At 34.1% G+C, this 16,420-nt stretch overlaps 2 protein-coding genes across 4 annotated transcripts in view; one reads left to right on the top strand and one right to left on the bottom strand.

The window, feature by feature from the left end:
• LOC133172714 (thioredoxin-related transmembrane protein 2 homolog) overlaps nt 1-16,420 on the bottom strand; it is a 284,179-nt gene that overhangs the window by 95,871 nt on the left and 171,888 nt on the right. The gene's annotated exons all lie outside the window — the stretch shown is intronic.
• The window catches only part of LOC133171622 (ephrin type-B receptor 1-B-like), a 52,786-nt gene that overhangs the window by 4,556 nt on the left and 31,810 nt on the right, over nt 1-16,420 (top strand). For all 3 annotated transcript variants that reach the window (XM_061306411.1, XM_061306410.1, XM_061306412.1), the window contains exon 2: nt 7,226-7,308. In XM_061306411.1, coding sequence (XP_061162395.1) covers nt 7,226-7,308 — 83 coding nt within the window. The remainder of the gene's footprint in view (nt 1-7,225; nt 7,309-16,420) is intronic.

Genomic DNA, 16,420 nt, shown 5'->3' on the forward strand with positions numbered 1-16,420 from the left:
AGTTTGATCAGTATGTCAAGCTGCCTAATATTGCATAATCTTGAAAACAGAAAGAGACACCTTAAATGATTTAGAAATAAAACAAGGATAATATTTTTGTAACCTTGGCACTGTAGAGGGGAAATGGATCAATTAGTTTAGTATATTCAAAGTGCTGCTTTGTTGATACATGAGAAAACAAAACTGGGTTCTCATCAGATTTCATTTTAAAGAGTAAGTTCCCAAAAATACAATCGGAAACTACTTTGTGAAGGAGTGGTTTGTAAAACAATACCATGCAATGAAGCATGATGAGAAAAAAAATTGTATTTACTTCTGATGATCCAGATATACCTCTGACAGGTACAAGATATTTATTATTGCCATTTAATTATCAGGGTGGAAAATAAAAATCAAAGCTCACGTCACACATTAGAGTTTCTCTGTATATCCATTTATCTGACGCTATGGCTGATTAGAGTTACATTTCAAAGAATGTCATTAGAGCAATCAATGCTAAACTATCTAAATGACACATGTAAAAGGCATTTTTAAATGTATTTCTTACAAAGAAAACTTGTGTATTGCTCTGACTGTTTAAAGAAGATACCCCTATATAATGCACATACTCCCTTGCACACTTCTAGTTGCATGTTCATTCAACATTGATGTTTCACCTTAAGTGTACTGGGTATATGTTGTCATTGTTGCAAAGATATTGGTATATAGATGGAAAGGAATTATTGGGCATCAGTAATTTCCATCTCAAGTTCACAAAGAATTCAGACTAACTGTCCAGTAAATACATTATTTATAATATTCCCATTGTTTAACGTACACATGCAAAATCTTTAGAGATTATGAATAATTTAAGACTCAGTATTGATGAAATTTACAGCATGTCCGTTTAACACTTTTATAGAATGTAGCAATCACAATGGGCCATTAGAACTTAAATGGGCATGCTTTTAGATAGTTCCAACTTAGCAGAGCAAAGCAATGTCATCTGAGATTGAAAGTGAGTGCCTGGGCGAATTCTTCCTGATATGGAGAAGAAAAGCTTTATTGGGAGTTGTATAATGCAAATTGAATAAATCAGAGCTGGTAACAGTGCTGATATCTTGGTTAAGGTTGCTCAGACAGGTGATAGTGCTGGGTAGCAACAGTTCAGCCCTGGGTATCTATCTACACTGTTTGGCATTTACCCCTTTATGAGCTTGTACCATAATCCTGTTGTCTATTGACTTATGGACTATTTATTTTAAATTCAAATATAAGACAATTAATTTGATAAAAGGCACAGTACCCTATAAGCTTTAAAATTCAGAGTGGTAAATATTCAGTGAAGTCTTCCAGGGAACATATTAATTAATATGCAGAGAAATGCCAATAGGTTGAAGGAAAGTATGATTCCAGTTACACCAGTCATAGAGTTGATTCTGTACTGGGTTTCTCCCTATGTTTCTCTAGATGTTCTAATAAAAGAGAATTAAATTACAGAAGCTATGTTCACTCTATGAGAGTAATTGTGAACTCTGTGCAACAAGTTGATTTATTAATATAATTCGCTTCTGCAGTTAAGTGCTGAAAAACTGGGAATGCTAACAAAATAGAGGTGTGCTGTTAGAATACTTGCTATAAAATTTGATTCATGTCAATTGTTTAATGTGCTCATTTTCAGTGATGTAATCAATTTAGAACATTTTCCCTATTTGGGAGGCTTAACTGTTTTGACAGTTATTTGGTTAATGGTGAAAATTGGGTTGTGAGGAAGGGACCCCCATAACCTCTGGGGTAACATCAAGCCAGGCAGGTTGTCAAAAGGTGCATAATTTGCCCTTCTTGCTTCCAAACCCATTCAGTCCAATCAAATTTTTATGCTGTGAGAGTGTTAAAATCGCTTTTGAACTTGAATTTGATTTGGTTGATAATTTTAAAGTTGTTTTATATTGAAAATGTTCACTGAAATGCATTTCAACTTGAATGCTGTAGGCTTTCTAAGACTGTATTTTAAAACATGAAAAAAGAAAACATTGAAGCAAATTACAGTTTCACAAGTTTAATAAAGTGAATCACTGAGTGAGTATACTTTATATAAACTTTCAAGGGAATCTAGTCACATGATCCAAAAAAGTTGCATTCCTCAATCATCTTTGTTTTTTATATTCTTAGATTTTTGATTATATTTCCACTCTTTTCCCTCTGGTGTACTTGGCTTTCATCTTTGCTATTCAGCAGATTTTTTTCCCCTTCCATGTTTTTGAATGGATAATCTTGGAAGATGAGGAGTAAGCATTATGCTCATGGTCTTAGCTTCTAATTTGCATTTGACAACTCTGTCTCTTCCAGGCAACATTGCAGAGGTCTTTCATTTACCTCTCTGCCTCATTTCACAGCTTTCAATGGACATAAAAAAGAATTTCAAAGACTCAAATCTCCACAGAAATCATAGGGATGTTTATTTTTAATTCAAAGGCTTTCGCGATTTTTGTCTATCTAATAAGTTCAGTCAGCCGCACGTGATGTTTCACAGACAAGCGAGATGATTACTTCTTTCAATAGGGGAAAAGTTTAATATTGCACGGCTTATATTTCCTGAGGACAGGGTAATGGGGTGAGGTCTTCATTGTCAGGTGTCCATCATACTCTTTGTTGACCATTTTTTAAATGTCCACTATGACTTAATTGAAGCTAACCAGTCTAATTCATCAAACACTTATCAAAATTTGAACATATTCCAATTTTTAACTTTGATACACATTTTTTTTTAAATGAATTTTTGTAACAATGTGAAATTAAAAAAAAAAAACATTTAAATATTTTAGATTTCAGATTGACCACTTGTAAAATGCTTGAAAATATGTAATTAAATTAAAACAAAAAATTAGGTTTGCTTTATGATGATTGGATAAATAGCTTTTGAAATATATACACGTGGTATGTACAGGAAAAATGAAGGTAATTACAGTAAATCTTTTTCTGCCCTCATCTTCAGTAACAGAAGGCTATAAACCTTGTAAAGTTAATTCTATTTCGTCTCTTTCTAATTTTTTGTGAGAATGGATAGTTTATATGATGGCATTTATCCTTTTTCAGGAATCTGCTGTATGTTAACTGTCAGACAAGATCCTATTTGCATTGATTTTCTTTCTGTTGAATGTTTCTAGTTTAAGAGATTTCAATGTGTTTAGTTGAATTTGGGTGTCTAAGTATTTGTTATTTGAAAGATTTGAATGATGTATGTAGTTCATTGAAGAATTATTAGACCACTAATGGTATTAACTTGACAATAACCCTTAAGCTCTTGGTCCATTTATTGGGTAGGGGAGTTGCATGTTCACATCACAAGCAATATGCAATGTTGCATTATTCAATCAAAATTTTTATTGCAGATACCATAGTAAACTTCCTTCTTTTCACTGAACTGAAAAGATTAAATATCCTTCAAATTCTTGTTTTGCAGGAAAGGAAGATATTTTAGGAGTAAAATAATCTCTCTTACTGTGTTCCAGCAGAAGTGTTAACTAAATGTTTGTCTTCTTGGAGTTGAAGAGGGAGGCTGCATGTTTGGTCTTCCCAACACATTTAAATAGTTTGCAAAGTGCAGATTGTTTGATATTGCCATTTTAACAAAGGGGGATATTGTCAGTTTGAAGTTTCCATCTCTTAGCAGAAGTCTTACCAAAAGTGAGGATTTAAGATTGTCTACAATCAAATCTGTTTACATAGGCCCATTAAATTGGGTTGTATTTCAACTTTCTATTGACAAGAGCGGAACATAAGTGGAGATCCCAACGTACCATGTTTGGCACTTTTAGCAGTAGATTTTATTGTTTTTCACCTTCTTTTTAAGGCGTAATTCCTCATTTGAGTGCCTTTAACACCTAAGATCGACCTTTTACTCATTAGTTTCCCTTGGGGAAATCCTTAACTTGTGTTTTTCTTGGAATCAAGTTGCATTAGTATCTGTTGACAAGCAACTGATGAAAGTTTACTATTGCATAATTTCTGATGAAGTTTTTAATGCAGATTAGGCAACTTCTGACTCCCATTTTGATTCTTTGCAAATTAATTCTGTTAAGATCTTTTATATAATAGTATTTATGAACTACAACTTGACAATTAAAGCTTTAATTTCACTCAGGAATGTCACTTTTTTACTTTTTTAAAGGAAAACTATTTTCATTCCTTTTTCCTTTTTTAAAGGAAAACTATTTTCATTCCTTTTTCAACTCTTAAATTCTTGTTCATTTTATTGGTTATTGAAGATAGTTTTAGTACAGTGTTATTTTTGATAAGAATTTGAATTAGATGCCTTTAAAATCACAAAAGTTAGGTAATCACTAATCAGTAGCATAATACTGCAAAAAAAAGAAAAAGATCTACAGTGTATGTAAAAGGAAGTCAACACAATGGCCTTACTTTTTATTTTATTTAAAATTTTTATATATTACGGCAACAAATACAATTTTTAATGAGATCAACCCACTATTTTACATAGATATAAGAATTTACATAATGTGTTGTGTAGCAGCCATGACATCACATTAGTTTCCTCACAACCTGACAACCAAATTAACAATTTATCTTGACATCTATGATTTGTATTTTATCTGAAAACCTGAATATATATGACTTTATAAGTATAGTACTACGAGATCCCTTTGTATATTAAAAGTTTATATATAAAATAAGAAACTTATACTTATTGTTGCCAAGCGAGTGGTGGTGAAATTTTAGCGGTGTATTTTTGGTTTGCAAAATGGAACTTATTTCACCATAGGTAGTTCTTCAGGAGTAGTGTTTTAAGAGAAACATGTTAGAAGGGATCACTTATCAGGAACCTGCATCAGGTTGTGGTTTAAAAACAGATTATTTTATCTACAGTCAGCTTTCTACATAGAATCCAATAGAGAACTCAACACGAAAAAAACATCAGAGAACTGCATTCAACAAGTTCAAAGATTCAGAAAAAGTTGGCTGCCAAAATTTTCATACACATTTTTTTGCTGGTCTTCATTTTCATTGTTTTGGTTCTTTGGTAACCTGTTTAATGAACAGTATCATTCCAAAACATCAAATACAAAGTGGGCTGTGGGGGGATTGTTTTGGTTCACAGATATGCAGCGGGTTTGTAAATATTTTGCTGGACCTGCCAATGAGGAGCAGATGTAGAGAATGAAATCATTGTAGGGCCGGTGATGATGTTAGATGGCTATTTTAGTTGGTACTGATATGTTTCAAGTTTGTTAAAAAAAAGCCTTAGTGATAACAGATGTATTGGAGCTGTCTGTCAGGAGGATCACACCTGATCAGTGTTAATCAGGCTAATTGGGGGGAACCTGTCCTTGTAAGAATGGCTTAGGTATACACTCAAAGATATTCCTCTGTACCCAATCACCCTGCAATTTTGTGAGAAAAATTTTACTTCAAGAGTTTATTTTTCATACTTTAAAAATGACACTTCCTTAGACTCTTTTTTTCACACGTTAGATCATTTAAGGGGCCTTCTTCAAAGGTTTTGTCAAATCATGTTTGAAGAGAGTGAAACTCGCTTTCCTTGTATCCTCTCAAACTCTGTGGTTTGTTGGTGATGGTTTGTTTTGATACGTTCAGTGATAATATTCACGTATCGGCCCTGCAGTCACATTTTTGTTGGTGGATTATATACGTGTATATATTGTGAGTCATGTGACATTCACCATGCGATCAGGTCTAAGAGAAAGACATGACCAATACACTACCAGATCTTATCACAGCTTTAAAACACAAAGGATAAAAGTATATGCCAACAATTAGATAAAGTTTTTTTTTTATTAAGAATTTGGAGATAGTTTTAAATATTGTCTTTTGTCGTTTGCAGATTTTCCATTTTATGAGTGTATGTACTCGGTAGTCTACTTGATGTAGATGTTGCCGTTGATTGAACAGTACAGAATGATAGAGTTTTGATGTTTATTTGATTGGCTAGATGTGACCAGTCACTTAGAGGAGTGGAATTAGCCAGTGGTAGCTCTTCTGATTATGCTTATAACCAGCTAGAGTGGTCACTCATACAAACTAAAATCGATCAAACATGATCATTATGTAGTGTTGTGTTATAGCCCAGCAATTTTATAGCCAAGGCAGCAAATGGTGCCATGAGTGTTGTTTTGTGTGATATCTGAGTGTGAAGTGTAAACATATTTTAATATATTTTTAATATTTGCAGTGAAATTGGTCTAAACATTTTAACAGTGTGATAGCTATTAAAAGAATTTTTAACAATAAAAATTAAAAGAAAAAAGTTACAAAAAATCTTGAAGCGAAAGTCTTGTGCAGGTGCACAAAAAGAGAGAGTCTGTGTTAATGTAATTTATGACCAATTAAATGTAGAAAGATATTAGATCTTTGTGATAAGCTGTGGTAATTTATGTTAAAAGTCTAGGCTTAGGAATTTTTGTAATGGTACATTGAGTGAGAGAGATTGACGGAGGACATTGTATAAGCGGTGACAGCTTAATCCATAGAACGATGGTAGATACAGGTATATGTAGCCAGACAAAAACAATGCCTACACCTGTATTTAGTGAATTTGTGGCATTTAGTAATAACCATATGTTACCTGTAGGACCTGACCAAGGTCCTTGGCTCGAGGGCCATCAGGCTCAGAATTCACCGACCAGTGTGAAATATGTGGACCTTTGGTTCATACATTAAGTTTATCACTGGCATCAGCTGTACTGTATTTCACACTCTATTACATATTTATTGCACAAGAGACACATTTCTTATTCCCATCTCAGTAAATTAAATGTGCATAAAAGTAAATTTGTTAGAGGCTGTCTGTGATGTTATCATGCTAAAATCTTATCATGTAGATATAAAGTGTACGAGCCAGGAGATTTTCAGATGCTATAATATTTTTAATTGCTTTCTGTTAAGCAGTGATTTGCTTTAAAGGGAAAATGTTGTTTGATTTCATTTCATAGTTTTTTTATGGTACCTAGTACCCTTTATTTATAAAGTCTGCTGTGGTAGAATATGTGTTAATTAATTGTTGTGTGATCTATTCACATTTTAACTATCATCACAAATGGCTTTTATAGGAACTTAAAAAAAAATCTGATTGTAAAATTAAAATGCAGGAATGAAAGTTTAAAGGCAAATGTACTTGAGAACAAGAAAATGAAGTTATTAATTTTTAGGGAAAGTATTCTTTAAATTGGTAAAAATTTCTAACAATATTATCTTTTCTGTTTTTCAGTTGTTTTAGTAGATTCTTCCAAATTTCCAAACCTAAAGAACTGGACAACACATATAAATGAAAAATCAGATTCCAACACAGGGGTAAGTAAGTCCTGTCACAGTGAAAACTGGGGTGGATGCATGGTGTGTTGAATACCTGACAGTTTTATAAAAATATTACATTTCTTGGGGCAGGGGAGGAGGGGAAGCATGTGAAATTGTTATCCTGTGAACACCATTATTGACCGCGGTGAAGCCGCCAAGCCACATTTCCCCCTAAAAAAATAATGTTATATTTTTTTCGTTATACTGAATGTATTTAGAATGCATTTAAAGTAAAATGTCATCATTGTAAACTGTACTGTAAACATTCTGTGCAGTTAGCAATTTTTACACTGCCACCCATTGTCATACATTTTCAACCGTTGTGATGTAATTTTACCCGGAGGGCGTGGTTTATGCATGCAGTTGGGTAATAGTACTTTTTAGCTCACCTCGACGAAGTCGAGATGAGCTTATGCTATACCCCCGGCGTCGGCGTCGGCGTCGGTGTCGGCGTCGGCGTTAGCGTCGGCGTCCCAGGTTAAAGTTTTAGGAGCAAGTCCCATTCCCAAGTAACTATAAGCCCTACCTGGACCAAACTTGCATGGATGATGCATCTAGGGATGGACACTACCAAACTTGCTTCGGATGCTGGATCTGACCTAGATTTTCCGGATGAGTGACCAGGTTAAAGTTTTAGGAGCAGGTCCATTCCTAAGTAAGTATAAGCCCTACCTGGATCAAACTTGCATGGATGATGCATCTAGGAATGGACACTACCACACTTGCTTCGGATGCTGGATCTGACCTAGGTTTTCCGGATGAGTGACCAGGTTAAAGTTTTAGGAGCAGGTCCATTCCCAAGTAACTATAAGCCCTACCTTGACCAAACTTGCATGGATGATGCATCTAGGGATGGACACTACCACACTTGCTTCGGATGCTGGATCTGACCTAGATTTTCCAGATGAGTGACCAGGTTAAAGTTTTAGGAGCAGGTCCATTCCCAAGTAACTATAAGCCCTACCTTGACCAAACTTGCATGGATGATGCATCTAGGGATGGACACTACCACACTTGCTTCGGATGCTGGATCTGACCTAGATTTTCCAGATGAGTGACCAGGTTAAAGTTTTAGGAGCAGGTCCATTCCCAAGTAACAATAAGCCCTACCTTGACCAAACTTGCATGGATGATGCATCTAGGGATGGACACTACCACACTTGCTTGGATGCTGGATCTGACCTAGATTTTCCAGATGAGTGACCAGGTTAAAGTTTTAGGAGCAGGTCCATTCCCAAGTAACTATAAGCCCTACCTGGACCAAACTTGCATGGATGATGCATCTAGGGATGGACACTACCAAACTTGCTTCGGATGCTGGATCTGACCTACATTTTCTGGATGAGTGACCAGGTTAAAGTTTTAGGAGCAGGTCCATTCCCAAGTAACTATAAGCCCTACCTTGACCAAACTTGCATGGATGATGCATCTAGGGATGGACATGACCACACTTACTTCGGATGCTGGATCTGACCTACATTTTCCAGATGAGTGACCAGGTTAAAGTTTTAGGAGCAGGTCCATTCCCAAGTAACTATTAGCCCTACCTGGACCAAACTTGCCTGGATGATGCATCCAGGGATAGACACTACCACACTTGCTTCGGATGCTGGATCTGACCTAGATTTTCCACATTTGAGACCAGGTTTAGATTTAGGAGTAGTCCCATTCCCAAGTAACTATAAGCCCTACCTCGACCAAACTTTCATGGATGATGCATCTAGGGATGTACACTAACCAACCTGCTTCGAATGCTGGATCTGACCTAGATTTTCCACATGAGTGAATTTTAGCCATATTTTAACCAAATTAGCATGGATGATGTATCTAGGGATGGACACTTCCAGACTTGGTTTGGATTCTGAATCTGACGTACATTTTCCAGATGAGTGACCAGGGTAATTTTTTTGGAGTAGCTATATAATATTATGGCCTGTTATGATTAAACTTGCATAGATGGTGCATCTAAGGATGAAAACTTGCAGTCTTGCTTTGGATGTTGGAACTGACCAAAATTTTCTTGATTACTAAACAGGTCAAAAGTTTTTTGAGCAGGTCTATAATTAAATCCAACTTGCATGGATATTGATCTTGGGATGTACCCTAACTAGAAAAAAAATATGATGTGAAATTTGCCTTACATGTAGATAACATTCGTCGAGGTGAGCTTCGTAATCTTTGATTACCTATGTTTGATAAATGTTTTTTAATGTACCAATCAACTTTGACCATTTAACATGAATGTATAACAATATAAAATATAGAAACGGGGATGGATGCATGGCGTACAGAATACCTAATAATAAATAGTTAATATGACCATTGGTCATATACGGTACTTAGTAAAGGCAAAGTAAAACTTAAATTTATAGAGAAGTTTATTTTGGTGCCTGTCCTTGCAAAAAGAGAATTTTTAAAAAAGATATTTTTGCGATAAAAGAGCTTGGCAGGATTGCAAAACAGTGCATGATAAAGGACTATTCAGTGATTAAGTCAATAAAGGATAAGGTATGTTTTTATTTCATATGTCCAGAATATCTGTAGACATAAAGAAATATTTTCTAACATTATTTAAGTGATATCATTTACAGTAATGGAGGAAATTTGGCAATCAGGATGAAGTCTCCACTGACTTGTATGATTTTTTACTCTCTTTTCTGAAATAAATATCATAATTTTGGCTAAATATACACAAATTAAGGGAGGCAAATTACTTCACCTTGTCATTTATTGCCATTTGATTGATTCAATTTATTTGTATAATTATGAGAAATACAATTTTTTTATGGCAAATAAAATGTGGATTACTATATTTCTGAAATTATTTTTTATCCATAATGTAGCCATTGTACTCATATTACATACTTGATGCCACCTCTTTACATTATATTTCCTAACCTTTAATATAAATGTATACATTACAGTAATGGGTGCCTTAATTTTTCCTGAAAAAAAGTTGAGTTTACTAATGATGATTTGTTTAGTCAGGCACAGTAAATTCTTGATAAAAACTTCTCCCTGATGTTGGTCCAATGGACACAAACTCTGTACAATAATCTGAAGCTGACATAAAACAACATTTTTACCTATGTTTTACAAATGACAACGAATCATTGTACAAAAACTGTGATCTCTATCTTGTAATACAAATTTTGAAAGAACCACACAGCTGTGACTATACTGCCAGAGTTGCACCAAACATGGGTCACACTTTGATTCTCCTCTAGTGGAAACCATGTCTAACATTTATCTGTAGGATATAATAGAACATTTACATTTGGTGCTGTAGAGTCAACATTTCAAGTCTTCCCAAGACACCTCTTGTTATGTTTCTCAGGGAATTTGGAAATGCAAACAATGGAGTGCAGTTGTTTCTGTTTCTCAGGAACTATGAATACTGGAGTGTATTTGGTGCATCAAACAGAAATATATATATATATGCATATTGTCAAAAAAATAAATTTGAAAAAAATTAAACTGATATAAAAAAGGGTCCAAATTTATTTTTAATGAAAGGGGTGTATCAGGAGTTGAATGCCTGTACATTCCATTGAAAAAAGAAAATTTTCCTAACTATGGGTTGTAAACCCTATTGATGCAAAAATCTATAGTCAAGTGTTCATATCTGTTGAGGTATTCAGAATTTTCGGCAGGTACCCTGTGGTGTTCTGTTGTTGACCCACTGTGCCTTGCTGGAAATTATAAAGTCCATTGTTCAGGAACATGAAAGGTGAAAATTCATAAGCAAACAGCTATACACAAAGGCCATAGCATGCAAGTGTCTTGCACTGATATGCCACTGTCAGTCCTAATCTTGGTTCAGTAACCCTTTGGGAGGGGGGAGGGGGGAAGGAATTTAAACATCAAGAGAATGAAAATTGTGGTAAGGGAAGCTGCTTCATTGTATATATAAAGTTTGCATCGTCATTAATAGTGAATTAATTAATTGTCACATGGTGCATTGGTTTTTAATATGTGTACATGCTATGCATAAGTCCAACTCGTCAATTCTCAAGACAGCCAGAAAGCATCGAGTTGATCCTTCCTTCTATAAATTTTACTTTAATCTGTATAAAATACTATAAAGGATAAGTATACAGATATACAAAGTATACAGCTGTGCTAATTGGGGATAATCTTATTAATCATTGTCAAAATCAGATTAATCTGGATTAGGGTTTATTGTCCATAGGAAGGGTTATTTGAGGAGATCACTAATATGAAGTACATTTAAAAGAGAGAAATTGCCCTCCCAGTTTTTGAGAAAAGAAGACTAGAATTAAAAGGCCATGAACAAATGACATTTTGGATTGCCTTCATCAAGGTTTTTAGATGTAAACTGTACAATCTGAACATAAAGCTAATGTTTCTAACATTTGGGTAGGAAGTGAATAATAGAGGGAATTTCATTTTATCCTTTAATGGTTTTAAAAGTTAACATTCGCAAGAATTTCTTCCAGTAATGGCTAAGATCAGGTTTACAAAAAGAAATGTTTTATTCTACAATTTTAGTTATTTAACCCAATAAAGTCATAACATTGAGACGAAAGTCTTACTCATTGCGGAAATCCAACACTTTTTTTGTGGTTAAAAAAAATGGTCATAAATCCTTTGCTCTATATATAATGTGCCTGTAGTATTTTGCCTGACCATTTCAGCAAAATGTTCTTAGAGTTTTATACTGGTATTTCCTGATTTCTATAGATTTTTTTTAAATTTTTGAAAATTGAATGTTGACAAAATTTTGTTCCATGCTTCCCTGGGTATATTTTCCATTGTCACAAACATTTTATTGTATTAGTAATTGTTGGGGTGTAATGGCGTATTGTGCTTCTGTAAAATTGATGGTTCCATTTAAAGGACCAATTTTAAAGGGTTCAAAGGTTGTATAGTGCCACAAAAGAATAGATTGTTGGGGACTTGTCGAACTTTTATTTGTTGGGGAATAGAAGGACCGTTTTTTAATTACAGCCTGTTAGAGCGATTATTGACACTCCCTTTCAGGGCAGTTTGGTTACGCATTGATATGTTTTTGTGAGGACCAGGCGAAAAATCATTTATCAAACAATGCCGACATATTTCATTACTTTATCATTGATATCTTGATCAAGCCAAGAAAAAAATGAAAAGAAAGGAGACCACAGGTAAATTTTTCATTCTAATCAATTCCCCTGTTGTTAGAAAACATTCAACTTCAAATTTATAAACAGATTCTTTAACTAAGTTATCGTGGAAAACAAACAAAATATAGTGGATCATCACACAAGGGGCACATGCTGAGAAATATTTCGACTGATTCATTTGTTTGGTCACCCCCGCGTTTTGTTCATTAAAGTCTACTGACTTCCCTAAAAGTTGTTCAATATAACAGTGAAAAGGGTAGAAATGGGTAGCTGAAACAATATTGTAGGTAAAAACAGGGGACACACTGATGTAGAGCAATTGGTTACTGTAGATTCTTTTTCTTACATGAGTACTTAATATCACGAAATGGACCTTAGACATCAAATCACGAGAACAATAATCCGTGAGTGGACAGTTGATCTAAAGATTTTACCTGGATTTCAACACCATAAAATAATAGCGAGTAATTTTATTTCAGGAGTTAAGTGTTGTTTGCAAAATAACGGGATAATTCCTTGCGCATATTTAGAAATCTGCAGAACTGTCACTGAAAACAGTACTGTGGATGCTTTAGGTGCTTAGACTACTCCACAATTATACCTGGTCAATTTTAAGTCTTTCATTGAAAAATTATTTAAGTTTCACAATTTAGGGAATCAAGATGCAACAAGTGATTTTGATTTATCGGTATGAAGGCTGACTGAAGACTGTAATTTATCTTTTATTCTCAAGTCTAGTTAGATTAAAATAAAAAAAAGATTATTAGGTTTTATGTCTATCTCTCATTTTTATCATGTCATTTCGAGGGGAAAAAATGCAAAGAAAACAAAAATTTGCTGATTATTGTCTAGTGGTTTGTAGTAAATGGCATGTGTCCATCACTAGGCGATTTGCTGGCCCCTGTCAGAAACAGTTTATTTTCCTTTGAATTCAAGCATGAAACTGAAATTTAGGAAAATAATACACACAATAGATGAAAGTTTCTTTTAACTTAATTCCCTTTCAAAAGCAATGAATACATAATACTTTTGGCATTTATAGGCTGGTTTGTAAAATTGATGGTTCAATGACTCATTCCCTGGGATAAGGTTATGTACCAGAATTTGATAAATTATATTTTACTCCATTCTTCATTTCGACCTAATATATCTCAAAAAAGAAAGAATGCACTGAAATATGTAATCCATCATAACTGTTGTAAAAGAGAACAAAAGAAAGGAAAATGAATAAATTAAGGGTAAAATGTCATCAGCTTTGATGTCATGTGATGTAGTGGACAGTGTGATATATTTTTTTCTGTTGCAGACTCTGTTATATGTGGTTGATGGATTATAGTGGACATTGTTATTAGGGCTGGGACGATACAACTTTTTCTATATCGATACGTATCACGATATTTGAGCCACGATACAATACATATCACGATATGTTGAATTGGTTATAAAATCTATTTTTTGTATTGAAATGAACAAAACATTTCTTCACAAATAAGAATAGTTAATTGAAAGAAGTTGTTTATCTGTTTTAAAACAAAATTATTTTACACAAGTGGTGTTAATCATTATGTATTTCATATTTATATTTATATTTAGCATATTTCTTTTATATATTAAACCCAAAATTTTAAATAAACAAAGAAAAACATAAGTCAGATATTTTTTGCGATATTTCGATATTTCTTCATATGTATCGATATGAGTATCGTCTTCACACAGAATCGATATTATCGATATCTCGATATATCGTCCCAGCCCTATTTGTTATTAGGCTTTTGCTTTATTAATTCAGTTTCATGACCAAATTAAGTGACATCATCTTCAATAATTTCCCAAGTACCTGATAGAGAAGTAGCAACCAACCAACTAACACCCCCCTTATCTCTCTCTTTCTCTCTCTCTCTCCTCTCATTTTGAACATCTCATTCGCAAGGAAATGAGTTCATAAATGGGACAGAGTCAAAACATGAACAGAGTTGCTGAGAATGTGATATTTGTGAAATGTCAAGCACCTGTGAGATCATGATTTAGAGAGCAGGGGAGGCAGACATTGCTTGTCATCACCTTGTCCAGTCCATTCAATTCCAGATCTGATTTGTTTATATGACTCCAGTGTTGTTAGTGATTCACTCACACTTAGAAATACTCTGTTACCTTTTTTTCAAAAGTTACCTTTTTTTATCCATAAATGTATGATAGAAAATATGATTTTCTTTTTTTTTGTTGGTTGGAATGATCCTGCTGGAACAATATGGTGTCAGTTTGATTAATTAATAAGATATTATGGTCCCACAGTCAATATTGGCTTTGATGTAATTAGTATATTCATTATTAAACAGAGTCTGCACATTATTCTTTGTAAGTGTTAATATCTGCTAGATATAAATCAGAAAATCCCCCATGGTATACCCAATTTGGATTGAATAGGTGAAGAAACATCCAGGCAAAAAACGGAAAGACAGGTGGCCAGATAGAGGCTAATAAAGGCAAACCACAGCTTTTCAACACTTCAGGTGAAAATGAGGGTCAGACATTCGCCAATACCCTGATCCATGTGTTATGTATAATATGTGTCGGCCAAATTTCAGATTTTTAATCCAGGGCTGAACAGTCAGCTTGGAATAGTGAGAGGATAAATAAATGTTTACCTTACAGATCTATTGTCATTGCAAATATTGTTTTTACCTGTAAAAGGTGTGTTTGATATGAGAAATGGGCCACTACCAGTCTTGTAAATCCAGGTGTACATTTGCCCAAGAGGCATGTAACAAAAATCTCAGTTCCCAGACTTTATAAAATTTTCAGATTTTATATTAATTGGTCAGTGTGGAAAAAAAAATATTGGAGAGCTGCAGATAAACTTAAATTTAAAAATTATGTCTGTATGAATATTGTTATTTCTCTTAAAGTTCAAGAAGCTAGATAATTCTAGATAATTGCAGATATGGAAAATGTTCTCTTTCAATCTCCTTGTTATTTGAATATTCATTGATCTAACAAATTACTGGTAAGGCAAAAGGTATTATTCCTTGGTCTGCATTTGTGCATAATTGAAAATAGATAAATCCTTTCACAAAAACTCCCATCCGTCATTAGCTTAATATCTTCTGGTATTTAAAGCTTGTCAGGATTTTCATAGCCATAAATGAGACGATTATGTAATAAAAAAATAGTGGCCGCTCACCATTGCAGTGTTTAAGTTAGATTAATTGTGCAAGTCCTTGTACCCCAAGTAGACAATGCTTAAGGTGAAATCATATTGATTTCAAGTAGTACCACTCCAAGCTTCTTGAAACACCAAGGATTCCAGGACTGAAGTGCAAAGGGCTTCATTTGGATTTTGTTTCATGCAGATGGTTCATATTATTAAAAATTACTTGACCGGCAGTGGCATTTTTGGAACCATATTTGCTTAGGTATCATTGTATAATCTATTAATATGAAAATGTTGGAAACAATGTCTTGGTTTCCAGGCAACGTGGAAACGTAAACTTGTTGAGGGTATCTTGTTGATCGGACCAGATAAGGATATGTCATAGACACTCTTTGCTTGAAGTGCACATACAAATACCATTCTGTCGACAGGCTGAATATGGTAATCCCCTCCCAAATCTAGGTTTTGTCATTTCTCATTGATCTTGCCTTACCGAAAGAAGCAAAATGGATTTTGGGGAACTACAAATGTTGATTGATTGACATGTTTAGTCGATAAGTGTACTGAAGTGAAATTAAAACGTTGTCTTTGATGATAGAATTCTTTTTCAGAGTAATGTTCATTTTACGACATATTTTTTTCATTTCCACAAGTTTTATGGATCTCCCGTTAATTGCTTTTTAAGATGGGAATTAAAAATGATAAATGGTGCAATGAGTAAATTCATTAAATTTTACCATGCTTACTGGCATGCGGCCTGCTATATAATGTACATCTAAGGCTGAAACTCTGCATTAAATGTGAATTTTTAAGTTCTAGCTTTTATAGATGATTT

The sequence above is a fragment of the Saccostrea echinata genome, unplaced genomic scaffold (assembly GCF_033153115.1).
Source record: "Saccostrea echinata isolate AGI-Se365-2 ecotype Australia unplaced genomic scaffold, CSIRO_AGI_Sech_v1 ptg000054l, whole genome shotgun sequence".
In the NCBI taxonomy this organism is placed as follows: domain Eukaryota; kingdom Metazoa; phylum Mollusca; class Bivalvia; order Ostreida; family Ostreidae; genus Saccostrea; species Saccostrea echinata.